Consider the following 16,770-nt stretch of genomic DNA (forward strand, 5'->3'; position numbering starts at 1 on the left):
TTTTTATTTGCAAGTGATGTTCAAAGGTGGTTATTGGAATGATTTACAGCAAAAAGTTATATTATTTAAACCAGGATGAATGTTCTGGTTCATAGCAGAGGTCTTGATAGATGAGTTTTCTCAGCAAGGGGTCTGGTCCTCAGCCTGCATTGCTAATTTGATGACTGGGACAGAAAATCAAACAGATGGGCACTCCCCTAAAAAACAGAAAATAAAGTAGAGTTAGTCAATTAATGCTTAAATTGCTTGTATTTGACTGTATTGCAGAAATGGGGAAGTACCATTCTTGGGAAGGAAAATGATGTTTTCTGGCAGAATGCCAGCATCCAAGGAGACCAGTCTGAACTTCTCCATCACATCAGCGCTCAGGTCCTCGGTGCGTCCTGTGAATTCACATATAAATTTGCTATAGTTTGTATACCTGCATTAAACTACTGAACATGTGAGTGGAATGGATCAATGGTGCTATCGTGACGTGATTTTACCATAAAGTTTGGTGACAGGGGTGATCTCTTCCTCCTTTGTTTTAATGGTGAAAACCAGGGCATACTCATCATACTTGACATCAGTGACGGTCATGTCGTTTTTATTGCCCCAGCCTGATAACATAAAACGGACATGTTCAACCCAGAGAAACAACGGACGTGTTTGTGTCTTACCATATTACATGTGTGCATGTAGACTCACGCTGACTAATATAGGTGAACTTCCCGGGCACATCAGTCTTCTTGGCCAGGTTGTTCATTCTCCAGCAAGAACCATCAGAACTGCACAGAAAGCGTTGAAACTTTAAATAATCGGACTCCCACATTTTTCCCCTCCTGTGTGTTCTGTTGTACTCACCCCAGACTTGCATATGACATGTCCAGGTCCCCATCTGCAGTTGGTTGGAGCATGGCTGTTCCCATCTTCATTGAGTCTTTGCGCCTGATAAACCACGGAGCGTTAGTGGCAAATCCAACCAGGAACCATTTCCCTGCCACCTGTGCTGAACAGCAAAAACATAGGAATCAGACATACACAACTACAACGATAAAATCAAACTTTTAACTGTAACAGTAAAAAAAACTATCATGCTGTAGAAGACAGAGGGGAAGACAACTACATAACTTAAAAAAAGAACAAGAGATATAGTTTATTTCACTGTCAGACAACAGTAAACTGCAATCTTGCTCAATGGTTATGCAGAACACAGGTGAATGAGCTGAGCTTCATGTGATTAATAGTAAAGGAACATGCAATAATATTAATTTGATTTCATGCACAAAAGGCACGCATGGTTATTTCAGTATGGTGATTGTTAGGTCAATGTGATGTGTAAAACAAAATGGACCTTCATTGTTTTCCTGTCCACAGCAAGAACAGACAAATCCTCACATTTTCAAAAGTCAAAAGGTACTATAAGTTTGCCATCAAATCTGATGAGAATGTATCCTCTACCAGATGCTGAAGCTGCAGATAAGTGATAAAAGTAAAAGGATCTCACCCCCTCTATGTTGAAGTCTGACTGAGGTAGGACTTCAGCAAAAACCGTGAAGGAGCAGAGCACAGCTCCCAGCAGGATGAGCACAGAAGTCATATCTGCTGAAGAGCAAAGTGAACTCGAGCGTTAATGAAGATGGGTGCGTTGATGAAGAGCTGGAGATCTGTTGTTGGATCTTCAGCCTGATGACCCTTTATATAATGGAGAGTGTGTGCACCTTTTCCCTCCCAGACAGCACACACCCACACATCCACAGAGCTGGGCTGGGTTCAAACACGTGAAGCTGCGGGCAAACACATGTACAGTTTTGCAACAATTTTGGCCCATGCCAGAGCACAATTCAGTCAACCATGTAAGAGGTGATTGACAGGAAAACATCCACAGAAGCAACATAAAATAGACAAACCATTTTTATTTAGTTTACGATGATAACAGATATTTAATCTTATTGAAATGACTATGTTCTAATTGTCATATAAGAGCTTTTAATAGGGAATTTAAAACAAAAAAAAAAAAAAAAACCACACAATACCTAAAAGTGGTAAACAAGGCAGTGGCTGCCCTCCAGTGCTTTCTATGGCAGAGACCACAGAATCAAATTCATTTGTCAGCAATTGTGATAGTAAAACACAGACAACACAAATGCTCTTGCAGATGGGATTCCTAATGCTGCTTCACCACACACCGAACCGGCCTGCTTTATTCCAGTTTAAATTCTATAAAACTTTCCCCATTTAGTGTCCTGCCAGTAAATAAGGAAACATTTACATTTAGTTTCTTTAAATTCGTGGCATATTCTGGTGCTGCTGCAGGTTTATGATTACATCACAGCAGATTGGAACGTGTCAATGAAGTAGCTGATCACCAGCGTCAACGTGAACAATGTTGAATATTTTTTTACTTGATCTTCCAATAATGATCACGTGGCATAATATAAAGCAACAGAAAAATAGTTACCAACTGTTGTTTGCAGTGTTAACAGTGGCTTCAGGATGTCAAGCCAAAATGTGCAAGTGAATATCTTTCACACCAGAAATTTTCTCCACATTCTGCATTCAGATGGAGAAATACCTTGAACTAATCAAACCTGAACTATGTTGTGAAATCTACTGGACAAAAAAAAAAGAAAAAAGAAGAGAAAGTTTGTGTTTTGTGATCAAATTAAAGACATGCTGCTTTGAAAATTTTAGGCCTTAAAATGCATGGGCGTGGCACCTAACGTGCAGTCTTAACAAGAGCAGATAAAAACAAGTAGAAACTCACACGTAGAGATAAGGCTGCTGCCAGCTCTCAAGTAATAACACCCGCAGGTGATATTAACAGGTGTGCAAATCCAGGAAGACACAGATATTTCTATGAATGTAGTTATCAAGTCACGATTGACTGAAAAAACAAATCTCACAATTATTAAGTTATTAGATAAAAACAAAAAAAACCCAACAACATTTATTATGGTATAGTATAGCGCACTTCTCCTTATATATATTCAGATGCTTCACTTATTTTGTTGAAAAACCTGATTCTTACACTTAATAATCCAGTTTGCTGGAATCCGCTCCTTTGTCTTGGTGGGTTTTTGCACGCTTGTCTTGGGGAAATTTGTCTTCCTTTCATTGGTTTTGTTAATTTTCTGGTGGCGCATCTGCTTCAAGAAGTTGGTACTGGAATGACTTAAACATAAGGTGGAGATCTCCAGACCAAAGACAATCATTACATCTGCATGACACAAAGCGCAAAAAAAGGGGCTTACAAAGCGTCAGACCTTCCAATTAAACAATAGTCTTATTATGCTGTAATTTGCAGAAACAGCTAGCAGAGACATTTTCAGTGGTCGGAAGTCTAAAAATTGACCCCATCCTGAGTTTATGTAGGCAACTGAAATCATGAATATATGCAAATTCCCTTTAAAGATGTGTAAAAAGCTTTTCAAGGTATGTTTTTGCATACTATTTTTGATAAAACAGCATGTGAACATGTAGAAAGATAATAATGTGTGTTTGTAAAATAATGTCTTATTAATCATAGGTATGAATACTTCTGCCTGGTCTGTTGTACTAATAAAATATACTGAATTAGAAGGAGTATATACATTTGCTTTTCATCTGATATTTGTACCTTTTAAAACTGCATCCTTCCAGTATGTTTTAAAGTATTTACGAAGGAAAATATCTGTGCACATCTTCCACCACCGCTGTGATCAAAGATGATGGATATTCCAGGATCTGCCGCATTTTTCTTCAACACAGAGAATAAAAACTGATTCCAGCAATTATTATGAGGTTTTAAAACAGTGTGATGATTTGGTAAAGCAGCGTGATCGTTTGGTAACAGAGGCTTGTGCACAAGTGGAGGCAGATACAAGCCACAGCACAGAGCCCTCCAGGCATGCATGCCTTTCCAGTTGAAACAGGTACGTCCTCTCCCATGAGAAAAACAACAACATTTAAACTGATGTGCCAAATATATTATATATGAGCAAAACAAAATTACATAAAGGATTTTGGCTGTTAAATTCTGCTTCTCAACAAAACAACAAAATCCCAATTTTATTACAATTCTTTCTTTGAATTACATATTTATAATGTTGGTGAAATGAAAATTAGTTTAATGAAAAATATAAAAATTTACCATCACATCAAGGAAACTGAAAGTAGCAGTGAAAGTATTTGTAACAGTTGATGCACTGAAGATAAAAAGAAGCAATGTTGCCCCTGTTAATAACTATCTTATTATTATCTGGTGTGGGATGAATGATTGTTATACATAAAGAAACCCAGAAGCACCAACTTTGTAAAACAAAAAAACCAAAAAAAAAACCTTCCATGTTTTTTCTTTAATATTATGTCTGTCGTCCAGATTAAGGAGCTCTGAATAGAAATGCTGTATTTAAATACAGTGAATTTGCTTTTACTAAATTATTAGTGGAGACAAAAAGTGGGAAAACAAAACAAATATATTCAGGCACAGACACACTATTTGTCAGTTACAAATATCTCCCCAAGCACCTCACTTATATGTTTGAGCAGATGTCCAGTTGTGAGAGATGCTGGCTACAAACATGAACAACACACGTTCATTTTTAATGGTAATGATGCCCCCCTATTAAAAAGGACCAGCAGATACACAGTACGTAACTCTTGCAGTCCTATAATTTCAACCATCAGGCTTCGAAAGCAATTATCCCCCCAAGGTGCCATCAGGTTGTCCTGACACTTTAATGTGCTGACTGCTGTCAGATTTCTTGTGAACCAACTTGACATGTGCACTGTCTTTGAGCCTTGTTTTATTTGGCATAAAAGAATAAAGATGGAATCTGAAAAGGTTTTAGAGGCCAGGGAGTGGGGAAAACCACGCAGAGAAACCTGAGAGTGTCACTAGAGGAGCTACTGTTCAGACTGACTGTAAAGCTGCTGGGTGAGCTGAGGCGCCTCATTAGCTCTTCAGATATGTTTAAAAAAAAAAGACTGATTGATTTAAATAATTTGATGACTTTTCTGCCCAAGCTTTGGGAGATGGCACAGCTCAGGAAACTACATCACTTTTCCATTTCATGCAGAAATGAAAACGAATTTGTCCTTTTGTGTTCATACAAACAAGTCTTTAATGTGTTAAAAGGAAAACAGTTGGTTTACAGCAATTATAAAAGAAAGAATCAATAATGCATAACATCACAGAAGATAACATTAAGTAGATTAATAAAAAAAGAAGATTTCATTTGTTTGCCACAGATTACGACTGCGAACATATTGATGCTGTTTTTTCTTTGACAGTCTTTCATGCTGATTTAATTGCATCTTAATTTTTATGCTTTCTCTTTTCAAACTCCCCATGGATGAAATCAGCAAACCCTTCACGTTACAAAAATATGCTACAAAGTCAAACAACCAAAAAATGAATCAATTAGTCATTTTGGCAACACAATAATGGTACAAATCATATACCTAAGTAATGTGTAACTCATAATGAACTAATTCATTAATTTATGAAGACTTTATCATGAATTCTTGTTGCTCATCGTGAACTAATGATGATCCCAATGTTGATTCATGTGATTACTTGACCCCTAATTGATCATGAACTGATGAACAATAGTTCACTGTTAATACATCAATATGTCAACAAATTTGCCACTTTAGATACAAATATATCATTTCATTTCCTGCTACTTTTTTATTTTCATTTAAAGCAAGACACACTTAAAGAAGTTTACTTAGGTAACAGGGACATGTAAAAGCATTTGGAGTGATTATTAGGGTTTTAATATCACTGTATTATTGCAATACATTTATAAAAGATATGACACTGGTATTTTAATGAAATGCTTTATATCAAATATATAGCTGCTTTAGTAACAACAACAACAACAACAACAAAAAAAACCAAACAAAAAAACACAGTAAAACTTTATTAATTGTAACTCGAAACGCTTTGACATCCATGTTCACCCAAATGAACTTTTTTTGAGTGTGTCTTGCATAAATAAAAATGAAGAAAATCAGTAGCGGGGAATTAAATATGTTTCTATTTAAACTGGCAAACTTGTCTTCATATTAATGAATTAACAGTGAACTAATATTGATTAATTGATGATCAATTAAGGACCAAGTAAACACATGATTTAACATTGAGATCGTCAATAGTTCATGATGAGCAACAGGAATTCATGACAAAGTCTTTATTAACAAATGTATTAGTTTATCATGAGTTACACATTACTTAAGTATATGATTTGTACCATTCCTATAAAGTGTTACCACCATTTTTTTAAGACAAACACCTTCATTTGCACCATTAACAGTCTGTTGTCATGTTAGTAGATGTATAAAGTTAAACTAAACCAAGTCAGAGAGATTGGAGCGAAGAGACACCGAGGCATCTGTCATGGTGAGGAACTCAACCCAGTTCTGATAAAAGCCGCGTGAATACTGTCCTGTCTCAGTGACAATTCCCTGCAGGCGACTCTGGCTCTTTTTGTTCCTCAGGGCCAGCTGAGCTTCTCGCTCTGTGACGTTGGAACTGATGTTCAGGACCTGTGTCACCAGTAGGTAAAGCAGTCCAGCTGTGACGATGCTGCTGTACCAACAGCAGGTGAAGCAAAGTGCTGTGCTGCAAACAGAGATAATAACATCTCATCAACATGCTCTAATGTTTGAAGTTCATTTCTAATACTTGCTGGCAAACCAGTCTAATTAATAATGCATAATCATTACAAAAATGAAATCATAAAATAGGACATGTAAAAATGAGACAGGATTTGGTTAAATGAAATCATATTAAGTTTCTAACTGATATAAATAAAAAATAATTTCATATGCCACTGTATATATAAATATATATATACAGCAGACAAATCATATAAATTGTGTCATACCTCGACTGATTATAGACACCAGGGCAGTAGAACAGAGCTGTCATCAGATATTGTTGAGGGCAGAGGCTGTGAAGCACCAAACTGATCCCGTACACAGATGTTAACACGAACACACAGATGGTCAACAGGAAGCTGCGATGGTTGGCTTGTCCAACACAGCTGTTTATCCTGCAGCACCTCAACATACAGACACAATCAGATCAGGGTGAGGTTGCAACACACAAAGTCAAACTGTGACTCCTTATAATTTACTTAAAGATGCAGCAGTCAGATTTGATGGTATAGCTTCCCTATAAAATCTGAACTGACCGATAGAAATTGACTGTTTTACATCAGATGCTGAATAATCAATGCTTGATAATCAGTTCATTAGTTCCTAAAATCTCGACCTCTTTTTATATGTACTACCATTGTCCCAGTTTGTGCCTGTGCCCCCTATAAAAAGATTTCTGGATGTTTAACTGTAAAAAATTTACTATCAAATCCATACAACCCACTATGATTCAGTACGACTGAATCTCATTTGTGTTCAGTACTTCAGTGCGGCAGCTCATGCAAACAAAAGGAAATATCTAAAAGCAGCAGCTTTCAAGTTTAGCTTAAAGGTAATAAAATGCATTCAGGGCCTTTCTGTCTTTATTTACAAAGTATTTTACAATTTCAAATAAAAAGCAGTCTTTATTCATTTTTCCATTTATTTGTTTATTTTATCTTATGTCAGACCCACCAGATACAGTGGTGGTCCAGACGCTCCACACACGATCCACAAGTTCTACAGTGTCCAGTTCGGGGGGGTCGCATTATTTTGCACACAGGACAGAAGCTCCATTTTGCTGTGAGAGCCTGTTTTCTTGTCAGCAGCTCTGCTGAGGTCACAGAGGAAGAAACTTCTGATTGGACAGCTTCATCAAGGTGTGTAAAATCCTCTTTAGCCTTCATGTGTGCTTCATGTAGAGAAGCCGTTACAAAGCCTGGCCCTCTCTTGGTGTGAACAAGACAAACTATGGTCAGAATCATCCCGGTGGTCACAGCACACACCTGCAGCTGGCTGACATTCCCATGAGGTAGAATCTCTGTGATGAACAGGTAATACATGTAGGCCAGAGAGTACAGAGCAAGGGTGAGGAAGAAGAGGGTGCGTCTCTTCTTTCGGTGCGTGGTGTAGTAGTACCACAGCACCAGGCCGGGCAGAGCTGTCAGGGTGACGATGCCCAGCAGGTAGTGCAGCGCTGCAACCCTCAGCAAGAGAGGCAGCAGCAGCAGAGCTGGAACCATGGAGATCTCCAGGTTGTCAATCACAGCTCCAAAGACAGGAGACTGAAATCCACTGCTAGCTGGATTGTCTTTCAGCCACCTACAGAGAAGAGTGTTCGTCAAATCATAGCAAGATTTTCTTTTCTTTTAAAGAAACATTATTCTTTTCAGTTTCATAATTTACTTTAAAACAAATCTGTATGCAGAAACGTAAACCATAATAAAGATTATTAACTTTGGTTTTGGTAATTTGATTCAGACAGTAACTCTACTTTAGTGTAGCAGTCAGGGTGTTTTGTATTACATATATAATAATAGAATACAATAATCTGAAAATAATTTTCCTATTTTATTCTCTACAGTCATTTAGCATACATAACATACACACTCATAGCCTGATAAGACACATCGGGGGCGACTTGGGGTTCAGTGTCTTGCCCAAGGACACTTTGGCACATAGTTAGGGAGAGCGTGGAATCGATCTCCAAACTTTCCAGGCTGACTGCTCTTCCTCCTGAACTACAGTTTCCAAATTTAAAACAATATTCCTAAAAATAGTACAGATATTTCACCAGTGAAAAAGTTCAGGTTCTTTTTTTTTTTTTTTTTTTTTTTTAAAAAACATCTTTCTTGTTTCAAAATGCAACTTGTGTTCTGATTGGACGACTAATTGTGCCTGCAGGCATTCTTACTCCTGTACAGTCATGCTGTTCTGTGTAGAGTGTACTTTAGTCTTTCTGACTTATTCAATTACTTTTCTGGAGAGGTTCCAAATAGAATGCTTTCATCTAAAGCTACCTACACGTGATAAGAAACCGATTAACCTAACATACATGTCTTGTGTGGGTGGAAGGAAGCCAGAGTACCCTGGGAGAACATGCAAACTCCACACAGAAAAAGCACTGTTCAAATGTACCCCAAGCCAAGGCTCAAACCAGCAACCTTCTTGCTGTGAGGCTGCAGTACTAACCACTATGCTATCATGCTGCCCACTTTGGACATTTTCTGTATACAGCCTGTGGCATTGGTACAAATGCACACCCAAACAATCACAGATATGTGAGGTTTGACTGTGCCAAGATTGATATCAAGTCTGATGCTGCTCCTCTTTAACCCAGAGGACACCACATACATTCTTTTCCAAACAATTCAGATTTTGTTTTGTCACACCACAGGCCAGGTTACTTAAGTTCATCATATGTTTGCCTAAAGATACATAGAAATTTTGCCGAGTCTGATATCCACTACAGATTTATCGTTTTTTTTTCCATTTAGTACCTCTTTGTGGAAATTCCAACCATGACCTGTGCACACAGACATTTCTCTGAGTAATTACACTTTATAAGGTAGGGAAATAAATCATCAATGATTTGACAATTTCATGTTGAGTAATTCTTAAATTATTAAACTATTTTCTCATCCAGAAGTGAACTCTTTCCCATCTTTTCTGATTATATTACTGATCTGCTGCCAAGAGACCCATTATAAATCAAACTGGAAATATGCTTGGACAAAAATTGAAAAGACAGGCTACACAGCGGTTTAGCATCATTGCATCACAGCAGGAAGACTGCTGATACACGCCTCAGAGAGGGGTTCAAACAGTGGCCTAACTATGACACGTTCTCCCCTTGTATGTCACAGGTTGTGGATTACATGGATCCAATTGCAGGAGGCAGATGTGGAGGAAAAAAAGTTTTAATAAACAAAGAAACACAGAATATACAGCTGAAACAGGAGAAACATGACAATCTGGCAGTGATTGAAACCAAAGGGTTAATATATCAAGGACAACTAACAAGAAACGGGTGATTAAACCAGGTGTGCTAATAAACAGAAAGCAGGAAGCAAAACAGAACACACAAACGGCAAAAATACTAAATAAGACAGGAAACCAGACAGAACTGAGACAACTGAAACCTATAGGACAGAAAAGCAGCTACTAAACTCTTAGAGACCATTACAGACACTTACAGTCTCTCCTGGCACTCTGGCTTCCTCCCACAGTCCAAAGACACACACATCAGATTAACTGGTCACCCTAAATTCTCCCGAGAAGTGAATGTGTGCTTCATTGGTTGTTTGTCTCTCTGCGCTGGCCCTGCAACCTACTGCCCATCTATGCTCTTGCATCTTGCCCGCTAATTTCCGGGATAGCTTTCCATCTTCCCCGTGATCCTGAATTGGAATAAGTGATATAGAAAATGGATGGACAAGATAAATAAAAAGATTAATAGCTAAAGCTAAATTCAATCTTTTTTATAGATTTGACGTGTTTTCTTTGCACCATTTTTAACTGAATAAAGGAAGTAGATTTTTGTAGAGCAAAATTCTTTTGTTTTACGTGCATATCAGAAATTCACTCTATTGGAAGCAAAGGCATAAATATTACACTAAGGAGAGGATTTGATTTTGGAGCAACTTTTCTTTCTGAAAGTTCCCATATCTGTCAGTTTTACATCACATTCTATCACTACATTAAAAAAGTTAAATACAATAAACAATGCTCTTCAGATCAGGTGATGACAATACCAAACCAGTGTGGATTCTGAAATCATCTCCAGACTTTACAATAATTAGAACAAGAGTCACTAATAATTGCATGGCCACTTTTTCATGTTACAAAGGTTTGTTTTGTTTCAAGAACAGATGGTGAGAATAAGTTTAGATGGATATCAGTAAATGCTACAAATGATCTAAAAGTGAAAAAAAAAAAAAAAGTGGAAAGATTTTCAAGAGGACTTAAAGGTAGCCAGAGATAGGATGTTTCTCTGGGAACTGAAGTAATTATTAACAAGGCAGTATCTGCAGATCTCAGTGTTCATTTATGGCTATAAAGGTGAGCAGTAAGATTTTAAAAATTGATACAAAATATAACTAGAAGCTAGTGCAAAGGGACAAGCACAAGACTTTTGCCTTTTTGTTCTGGTAACGAGCCTGTCTGCAGTGTTTTGAATCAGTTGGAGATTATGATGGGGACACTGTCTGATACCTGAGTACAGTGAACTGCTGCTGTCATGACAAGAAATGATAAAAAAAACAAAAAACAAAAAAAAAACATCCACAAATTTGACTGTCAGCTGCTAAAAAAAAAAAAGACCTGATTTCTAAGGTTGTCTTCAGAAAAAAGACCCAAAAACAAGACAGGACATGTTTGACTTGACCATCAAAACTGAGGTTAGAACTATATTTTTTGTAGCTTCCCAGCAGCCTGGATGGTGTTGTTATGTGATTTTATGTTACTGTCAGCTGTAAAACCAGCTGAGGGCTGCAGTTTCAAATTTCAGTGTGATACATGAAAGTGGCGTCAATCCTAGAGAGCAAAAAGGATCATTTACAAAAATGTTAAATTGTTCTCTTATGGCCCCTGTCCTTGTTGTTTCTGATCCAGCCAAGAAGCTTTCTTGTTCACCATGTGTTAAAAAAAAACACCCACTGCTTTGAAAAATGTAACAAAACCATAAATAGTATGTGAACACAAAAGCTTCTTCCACCTTCCAGTACTGGTGTCAGTGTCTCCCCTTTTCTTCACACCCCTCATACCTGTTGAAGGCTTCATCCAGATCTTCACAGTCACAGCAACATCTGTACTGACAGATATCACATTCACAGCAACACATAGGATCATCTGGCTCTGGAGGCTTTAACTTCTCCCATTTCATAATGGCCTGCCAAAGATGACTGTAAGTTTTATGGGAAGTCTATTTAACATGAAACTGCAGTACTTAAAAAAAAACAAAACAAAACAAAACAAAACAACACAGATGCTGAAACTTTATAGGATATATTTAGGAAAATGAGTGAACAGGCAAAGGAAGTTCTAGCCTTAACAAAACTGTCTTTGCCAAAAGATTTTACTGTTTCTTCAATGACTTATTGCAAGGTCTCCTTGCATGCCGCTCTCTCTCTCTCTCTCTCTCTCACATACACATACACACACACACACACACACACACACACACACACACACACACACACACACACACACACACACACACGCATGTAAGAGAGGATGCTAACAGATCAAGATCTTGGTGTAAAGCTAATTTCAGGTCTCAGTTTGTAAAAAAGATCAGCACACCATTACTTAGCTTAACACAGGGCAAAAATAAACATTAATTCTTATAATGTGCAGGACAGAAAAGGTAAAGACCCTGGAGACGAAAAGTTGAGATGTATTACATTTAGATACTTTCCGGCCACTTTAACTGAATTCACCTTGTGTGTTCATTTAAAAGTTAATCATTACCATAACCATATTTTTATTGTTATTAGACCCAAGAGCTTCTAAAGTAATTTGTTGAAATCAGGCCACTTAGTCTACAGGGACCGAGAATCTGGGCCAGCGAACTCAAGACCAACACTGTCTCAGAAATACTTGAGTTATTGTCGGCGTGATTTATCTTTGTAGTCCGATTTAAACCGAGGTTACAACCTTAAATACTGACCCACAACTACAAAATAAAAACAACACACAAAAAAACAAAACAAACAGAAAACACTGTAAAAAGGGACAAAAACTACATACAATCAGTAATAGTCAATGTTGTTTTTTTTTTTTACTTTAACCGATTATATTTTTTTACTTCAAAACATACTTCATTACAGTAATCACTGCGTCACTTACAAGCTTACAATGAACAACAATGATTTTTTTTTTTTTTTTTTTTAGATGTGTAAAAAAGAAACTACAAAGTCACATAAACGAAGATAAATCTGCTCTCTGTTGACTTACCTTGTGTCTTCAACACAAAGAAACAAAATCAGCAAAATTTGTGGGCCACAAAGTCAAAGTTGCCGATTCCAGGTAAAAGTTAAGCAATCTCCAGCAAACAACGAAGTGAAAAATGATTAAAAAGACGACCCCTCGCAGCAAGCTCCTCCTGTGAGTGATTGAGACGATGAAAAAAGTGAGTGGAGCAGCCTAGTTTCTCATCAGTCATTTGTGTTGAAAAAAAAGTTAAATTGGCATGTATTTGCTCTGGTGGAGCTGCTGCAACAGCATGTCAACGCAGTGAGATGGTTTTCATTTCTTGGATTCCCATGGTGGAAGTGTCCCAACAGAGGGCAACCTTAATGCCTCCTGACAAGTGGTTTGATATTGTGTTGCATCAGCCGGCTCGCCTTTCCAAAGGCTATCTTTCTCACATAACATTAAATAGTTTACAAGTCGTCCTCTGGCATACTTAGCCTGCCTCTGCTTTACAGTCTCTGTCAGTTACCATTTTGGATTTCAGCACCAACATGCTTGGCAAATACAGGACCTATCTTAACTGCTTGAAGGGGCCAAAGAGCCAGGAGCCTTTCATGCTTGTGTGCACAGCTGAGGAGCTATGCCGAGGTCTTCAAAAGCTGCCACAGCAGCCCGGATAATCCACACTGAGCTGGATGAGGGTGTGCATGAGAAACATGACAGGCACTCATAGATGAGAGAGTGAGCGATGATCCACAGGGCAGCCCCACCCTCGGGGATCACATTTCCTCCCACAAGTAAACTGACCTTGCTGCTACACACAGAAAACTCTGGAAGAGTGTGTAGAATCACAGTGCTGATTATGACAATAACTTGTATTTGGAAACATCCCGCTCTTTGTGTCACCTTTGAGATAACATGTGATACCCACAGTGAAAATGTGTTAAGTGACCTCTGGAGGGAAGTTTTCTTTTGCAGAGGCTCAGATGTTCCTGCTCATACCACCACTGAGAGTTTCTAACATCTTAAATCCAGCTTTTGTATTTCTTGCATTGCAAAATAGAAAAGGCGGGATATGGAGTATCAGTGTTTAATATGAGCCGCATTATGTTAAAAGGCAACCTTTTAAAAAAGCATGCATTAAAAATGAGTAAAATGGAAATAAACTGGCGCCTGCAAGATGAGACATCCGGTTTCCAACAGAATTCTCTCTCAGAAGGCAATTTAAGTCATCTTCTGATCCATACCGGAGAGAAAACAGTTAACAATTACCTTTATTTATCCCGTTTTCAGTTACTAAAGTTGTATTTTGCCATCACGTTTTCTTTAATGAAAGACTAAACAATAAAAAGGAACAAACAATAGTTACCCAAAGACCAAATGTGAGAGATCCTACAGTCAGCTTTTGTTATCACATGAGCAAACCCACATGCATAGTTTTGTTAATGCCTCTTTTATACACACACTGCTTATCTGGCATTACACACTGAAGAGGCAGAGATGCATTAGGACCAATAGGCCGTTATTTTCAGAGCCCCTAATGTCTACAAGAGTGTGTCTGGACAAACTGAATCAATGCAGAGAAAAGATGCTGCTCCTGTGGGTTATGCTTCCATTAGTCTTAATGGAGCCCGGAACCTGAGATAACGGCTCTAAACCAATTTGGAGAATGTAATTGGTAGGGCAGCACAGTGAACTAACAGTACATGCTGAGGATTACACATCAGCAAACTGCTAATTGTTGTGAATGCAGCAAACAAAGCATGACAAGCAAATGTGCTGAACATGCAGTTAATGCCGTAATGATTCATATTTGTTTGTGAATTGATAAAATTGTGTCAACAGAAAAATGAGAAACATGAAATTCCTTGAGACACAAGTTGTCTTAGAGAACAACCAGTTCTTTAAGTCATAACCTCAATGAAGTTGAAGTTGAAGTTGTGCAAAGGAAAAATCAAAACAACACAATTATTTGGAAATTCCTAACCTACATTTAGTATATAAAATACTGTAGAAAGACAAGTTATTTGATGTTCAAACTGATAAAATTTAAAAAAAAAATATTTTTTTTCCCTCATTTTGAATTTGATGTGTGCAACAACCCCTCCTTGTTTGTAAACCGCTGAGCCATGTGGGGATGCTCCTTTTATACACATTTGTGACACTCGCCAGTTTCCAGTTAACCTGTTCACCTGTGAAATGTTCCAGACAGATGTTTTTTTTTTTTTTTTTTTTAAACATTCCTGATATTTCCTTGTGCTTTGGTGCTTCTGTCCCAACTTATTTGGAACATGTTGCTGGCATCAATTCAAAATTAACCAGTAAGTGCAAAAAAACAAAAAACAAAAAAAAGTGAAAGAAAAGGAAAAACAATTATGTTAATGCATTTAAACAATAAGTATCTTGTGTTTGCAGCATATTAAAAGGAATATAGATTAAAATTGATGTGCAAATCATCTTTTTTTTTCCACTTTATGTGAGAAGCTCCATAAGTTCCAGATGGATAATTTCAGAATTATCTGGATTTATGGCTACCTGAAAATCAAATCACAGTTCATGAGGCTGAAAGGTTGTGTGTCTGAGATGGTGATCAGCAACAATTGAGCCCCACAAGGGACTTTACCCATACCATTTCAACTCTGAGTTCTTTCATCTGCAGAAACACTCAGATTTTTCTATCAGTGATGGACAAAATACAGAGAACTGGTCAGTCAGTGTGAGAGATGGTACAGAAAAACCTCATCTTGAACACAAATGAAACAAAAGAGATGATTGTTGACTTTGGGAGGAACAAGAGTATGCAAAACGCAGCTTGCACCTCAGGAAAAGAGGTAGAGGTGGTAGAATATAAGACAACAGACTAAACTGGAAATACAAAACAGAGGCCATCTACCAGGAAAGACAGCAGACTCTTATTCATAAGGAAGAGAGGGTCATTCAATGTCTGCACTATGGTACTGCATAGCTGCAATCAGCTTTGCTGCCATCTGTTGGTGCGGCAGCATCTGAACTCTGATCCAAAAAGCTGGTTCTGTCTCTGTTCTTTCTGTCCAGAAAAGAATGCTGCACAAGCATCTGAAAACAGTGGAAAGTTCCTCAAATTCTCTGCATAACACAGTAAAAAGACAACAGAGTGTTCAGTGAGTCTTCTTCAGCTCTGATGGAAGACAGAAGGGTACCAGAGACCATTCCTACCAGCAGTTATCACCCTCTGGAACAAGGCAATATCTTCTTTTTCATCCAATGATTAAGTACTATTGTTCTTTAAAAAACAAAACAAAACAAAACAAAAAAAACTGCAAAAATGTTGTTGCAGGTTTTTCTTTTTTTTTCTGTTGGGATAAATAAAGTATTTTTCATTTAATTTTCATCTGATTTCAAACTCCAAATCAAACATACAGACACTGGTGATGGTTGAGTGAGAAAAAGTTGCCACCGAATAAAAAAGATCACACACTCTTAAAATTTTAAATTGAAGCATTTTCTATATTTAGCTTCACTGATTAGTTAGGGTCACTAAAAGCCGAGACAGCTGCTCAGTCCCAACTCCTTGAGGTCCCTCTGCATTGTTTGTGTAGAAATGCTTTTAACTTTCAGTAGCAAACATAGTACTAACTTCTACTGTTGTTTTCCTTTCATTTGTTTTCACCCAGTGTTAAGATGATGATCATTTAAGGTTTTTTCTGACGCAGTTTTATTAGCTTCTACAATTTCTTTAGCTGGTTTCACGTCTGCTGATCTTGGGTGGGACAAATAATACTATTTAGACCAAATATTTAGTTTAAATTAACCTTAAAAGAGATGGTGACAGTGGGTGTGGCTACGTTAATAATTATCATTACCAATAGTAGTAAGCTATAGTCAGTACTACTTGACACATCTCCTTAATAATATACATTAACATGTTTATTGTTGTAATAATGCAATTAGTATATCGATACAATTTTTTACTCCTTTGCACGACACCCT

General features: G+C 37.5%; 2 protein-coding genes across 2 annotated transcripts; both read right to left on the minus strand.

Annotated features, from left to right (window-relative positions):
• Positions 1-23: 23 nt before the first annotated feature.
• On the minus strand, positions 24-1,633 carry LOC306761766 (lipocalin). Its single transcript, XM_079248047.1, has 6 exons — positions 1,487-1,633; positions 844-983; positions 688-767; positions 486-599; positions 282-383; positions 24-197 (listed from the first exon to the last, which is right to left on the minus strand). Exons 1-6 carry the CDS (start codon positions 1,577-1,579, stop codon positions 178-180), a joined length of 549 nt encoding a protein of 182 aa, XP_079104173.1. The 5' UTR covers positions 1,580-1,633; the 3' UTR covers positions 24-177.
• Positions 1,634-5,111: 3,478 nt separating this feature from the next.
• On the minus strand, positions 5,112-13,103 carry LOC306761664 (palmitoyltransferase ZDHHC23-A-like). The gene is made up of 5 exons (XM_079247926.1): positions 12,844-13,103; positions 11,652-11,776; positions 7,582-8,208; positions 6,855-7,022; positions 5,112-6,589 (listed from the first exon to the last, which is right to left on the minus strand). Exons 2-5 carry the CDS (start codon positions 11,768-11,770, stop codon positions 6,316-6,318), a joined length of 1,188 nt encoding a protein of 395 aa, XP_079104052.1. The 5' UTR covers positions 11,771-11,776; positions 12,844-13,103; the 3' UTR covers positions 5,112-6,315.
• Between the last annotated feature and the right edge of the window lie 3,667 nt (positions 13,104-16,770).

This window comes from Telmatherina bonti, assembly GCF_933228915.1.
Source record: "Telmatherina bonti genome assembly, chromosome: 10".
Taxonomy (NCBI): Eukaryota; Metazoa; Chordata; class Actinopteri; order Atheriniformes; family Telmatherinidae; genus Telmatherina; species Telmatherina bonti.